The sequence below is a fragment of the Pundamilia nyererei genome, unplaced genomic scaffold (genome assembly GCF_000239375.1).
Source record: "Pundamilia nyererei isolate P.nyererei 1_Seehausen unplaced genomic scaffold, PunNye1.0 scaffold00389, whole genome shotgun sequence".
NCBI lineage: Eukaryota > Metazoa > Chordata > Actinopteri > Cichliformes > Cichlidae > Pundamilia > Pundamilia nyererei.
The window spans coordinates 163853-168260 of NW_005187790.1; the positions used below are offsets into that span (position 1 = coordinate 163853).

The 4408-nt window shown below is 40.6% G+C and overlaps 1 protein-coding gene across 2 annotated transcripts in view; it reads right to left on the bottom strand.

The window, feature by feature from the left end:
- cnih3 (cornichon family AMPA receptor auxiliary protein 3) overlaps positions 1-4408 on the bottom strand; it is a 155728-nt gene that overhangs the window by 91327 nt on the left and 59993 nt on the right. For both annotated transcript variants that reach the window (XM_005752886.1, XM_005752885.1), the window contains exon 3: positions 2913-2960. In XM_005752886.1, the coding sequence (XP_005752943.1) occupies positions 2913-2960 (48 nt within the window). The remainder of the gene's footprint in view (positions 1-2912; positions 2961-4408) is intronic.

Genomic DNA, 4408 nt, shown 5'->3' on the forward strand with positions numbered 1-4408 from the left:
CACACACACACACACACACACACACACACACACACACACACACACACACACACACACACAAGAACACAGTACATCCCCTCAAGCTATTGTCATCTGCATGGGTTTCCAGTCATCCAAAACCCATCAAACACAACACACTCCATTGAGAACAAAAATGGCACGTGTCCATGTGCCTGCTTGTGAATGTGTGCAGTGAAAACTGCCAAGTGCATATGCCAACATAAAGAAATACAGCCAAAGCTTTTAGCCAAATCAGTCAGGACCAACATGCTGTGAGCGTGCCAGTCGGTGTGAACTGAACAGTTTTCGAAGGGGAAAGAAGAGCTCTCAAAAAAGGATTTAAAAAGCACCACAATGCAGCAGATCCTCATGCATCAGGACCTTAGGCAATCATGCTGACAGGCACAGTATGCAAGACAGTGAAATATAGTTTCTAAAAGCGTGTAACTCATAATGTGTGATTCTGTCTGAATGTATGAAATCAGAAGCTGTCGCCTGAGGCACTTGGCAGGAATTTCCTCTCCTGCTGCTTCTCTTTGCTTTAGTTCACTAGCCAGTGCATAATCGTCAGTCACCTCATATGCTGAATAATGGTTAGACAAAATGGTGATTAATGTATTGACAGATTAAATACATTTGTTAATCTATGGATTTTACCACTTTTTTGAGGTGGATATCTCTGTTTGTATTAGGCCTCTGTGGCCTTTAAAGGCTTTATACTATGATTCATGACATTTTTATCATGCACCAAGGTCACTAATGGCAGTGTAGGCATTGGATTTAGTTAAAAACAACCCCTTTTATAGAGTTTCCACCTTAAGACTGAAGATTCAACAGTCTTTATTGTTACTATGCTATCATAACAAAATCCTAGCAAGATTAAGATTTATATATTTATATACAAAAAGGGACAATGCGTGATTTAACAGTAGCGGCTTTTAAACCATAGAATAAGCCTGCCCTATACAGCATACCACTGGTTTATTGTCCTTCTGGAAATTAATTGACAATACTGAATTTGACAATCGGAATTTATAAAATATGCAGTTATTTAACAGGATAAATAAATAACAGTGACTAAGGAAAAGTGTTGTACTAAGGTCATTCTATACAACTACACTTGTTTTTGCAACTGCAACATATAAATCCCCTGCTCTCCCTGTTAGTTCCACAAGCTACATCCATTTTTTTAAACAGCCTATGGTGTCCAGCAACCTTCACTGTTACCTGCACAGTATGTCACAGCTCCAAGCACAGCATGTCTGGATGTCTGTGTAAGTATGTCAGTGTGTTTATCCATCTCAGCATATGATCTGTAGGGGAAAATGTCCTCTCCGGGGACTAGTGCAGGAGCTGGGTGCTGGAGTTAACAACAATGATGATCAAGATCAGCTGTTCAGCCAGTGAACCTCCAGCATGACACAAACATATGCACAAACACACGCTTGCATGCACAAGTTCAAACAGTATGTGGTTTGCGTTTCAGAGAGGTGGAGGGAGAAACAGATGCCAAACTGAAGCTGGGAGGAGTTCTCTCAACCTCATACTGAGCCCTCAAGGCACACAAAACCTGAAACAGACAGCACAGCTCTGCAAAACACAATGCAGAACCTTTCAATGTGTGTCTACCATTTGATTTCAGTACATTGCGAGGAAAGATAATAAACAAAGCATCCTTGTTCAAATTGAAAAATTCATTTAAAACCTGTAAAACAGTGATGCACAACCCTGGAAACCAAAAAATATATTATATACATGCTCTGACAGGCACTGGCGACTATGGGACAACAGATAGGCAGGTGTGTGGCTTCCCAAATATATTCCAATCTGCTGAATTTATCACATGTGGACATCCATGAAGTTGTAGAAAAATCTGACAGATGATTGGTGGAAACAGGATGTACCTGAGCGTAGTTTAGAGCACAGGTGTTAAACTCCAGGCCTCAAGGGCCGGTGTCCTTGATCCAACACAGCTGATACAAATTGCTAAATGACCTCTTCAGCATGTCTTGAAGTTCTCCAGAGGCCTGGTAATGAACTAATTATTTGATTCAGGTGCTGCGATCCAGGGTGATATGTAAAACCTGCAGGACACTGGCCCTCGAGGCCTGGAGTTCGACACCCTTGGTTTTGAGTGTCATGGCAAAGGCTTTGAATACTTATGTACACAATTTATTTTTGCTTTCTATTTTCAATAAATATGTAAGAATTTCAAGCAAAGGTTTTTCAATGTGTCATCAGGGGGTATGGTTGATCTGATATCCTCATGTTGGTGTTGTTCCCAGATCATCATACTAAATGTTGTTCCAGGATCAACATTGCAAGTAACCAATCAGAATGCTGTGACGTCATACTTTTGCAACTTTGGGAAAAACTGGCGTAAAACAAAAAACTGTACTTAAGCTGCATGAAACCGCCTCTGTCCACCAATCAACGGACCCTGACCCTAACCCTAACCGTAACCCTTTAATAAACAGTAAGCAGAATTAATATTGTCCTTGCAACATTGGAATTTCATAAATGCACGAATGGCTTGGCGTCACAACAATGTGATTGGTCACTTGCAATGTTGAACCTGGAACAACATTTTCATGATGGTCTGGAAACAACACCAACACGAGGATATCAGATCATCCCAGGGGGTATTGTGTGTTGATTTTTTTGGGAAAATGAACTGATTCCATTTTGGAATAAAGCTGTTACATGAAAAAAATGTGGAACAAGTCAAGTGCTGTGAACGCTTTCTGGATACATTGTATCAGATGTCACCTGAAAACGGAATTTTCACTACAAGATGCCTTTCTTCTTTCCCTCTTATTCTGTGCACTTCCCTACCAGTCTCCAATCTGCTTTGTTTCTGACCATGTATAGGACTTGCACAAGATGAATGAAAATTGTTGTTCACTGCTTACCTTCCTCAGCAGGTTGCAGATCCTCTCGATGTTTCGCAGTCTCTCCCTCTGTAAGAGGAGCAAACGGAAAAGTTATGATGAAAGACGAAACTACAGAAATACTGCACATTTGTCCTTGCACTGTTAAGTTGCACTTCTTTTGAGAGCCAGTGCTGAAGGTGAAAAATCAATGGTTATCCCAATTTTGCTACTGCACAGAATTTGAGATAATGTGGGGAAGCATGGTGGCGTGGTGATTAGCACTGTTCCCTCAGAGCAAGAAGGTCCATTAGGGACTTTCTATGTTGAGTTTGCATGTTCTTGTTTGTCTGTCTGGGTTTTCTCCAGGTACTGCAGCTTCCCCCTAAAGTCTTTGGACTGCAGTTAGGGGTTAGGTTAACTGGTTATTCTAAATGGCCCATCTGTGTTAGCCCTGTGACAGACTGACAGTCTTTCCAGGGTGTACCCTGCCTCTTGCCTTATCACAGCTGTGATAGGCTCCAGCCCAGCCCACGACCCTGAATTGGATAAGCGGAAGAGGATGGACGGATGACTGAATTAAGATGTGCTCATTTTCCTTCTACAGAAAAATCTGTTGGAGAAAATTATTGGTCAATGAATTTAGCACTTATGTTGAAGAGAGAGCTGAAGACAAAGTTTTCAATTCACTTATTTCTAATTGCTTCCTCCATCTAGCCTTACCTTAAGAGTATATAACTCACTCATTCAGGATCAGAGGAGAGTCACTGATCCCCCAAATCGAAAGCAGAATGTCTTCTGGAAGCTCTCATGTGTTTCAGTCATGTAAAACTGGGAGAAGATCCCAGGGCAGTCCTGGATATAGTGGACAAATTATGTCTTTTATTTGACTTTGGTATCCACCCTAGAAGAACTGGGCGAAGTTTGTGCATTTTGGCTTCAGTTGATGCTCCTGTGATACGTGGTAGTGGTGGGTAACATATAAATTCTGAAAACATTTGAATTTGTACCCAGTTGAACAACAGGAAACATATAGTCTGGAGATCACGTTCTCCTGCACTATGGTCATTTTTTCTCCACATTGATAGAGAAAGTTATTCATTCATACATAGCTGATTTGTGGAGCTTTTTCCCAGCATTAATGGTGGCTGCTACTTGTTTATATAAGTTTTAATATTTGAGTGTTCTCAGCTTGTATATTAAGCTGCAAGATGCTTAAATCAGCACTCACCACAATGCTGACTCTAAAAGCAGCTATTTCACCACTGCTTTTAACATCATGATCAAATATTAATCAATTCCTATAGATGACGCAACCTGCATTTGACTGGCGGTGCTGCAAGTCCACAGGGGAGCAATGCAAAATACCGACTGCTTATAAATCATGTATTGACCCGAGTGTCAGCCCGCTTGTGCTTGTGGACAGTCATTTTGAGTTTATCACTTTATGCACTCCACACTGTATATAAATGCCACTTGTTTTGCACATATTCAACTCTGTATATTTTATATAATTTATTATTATTATTATTATTATT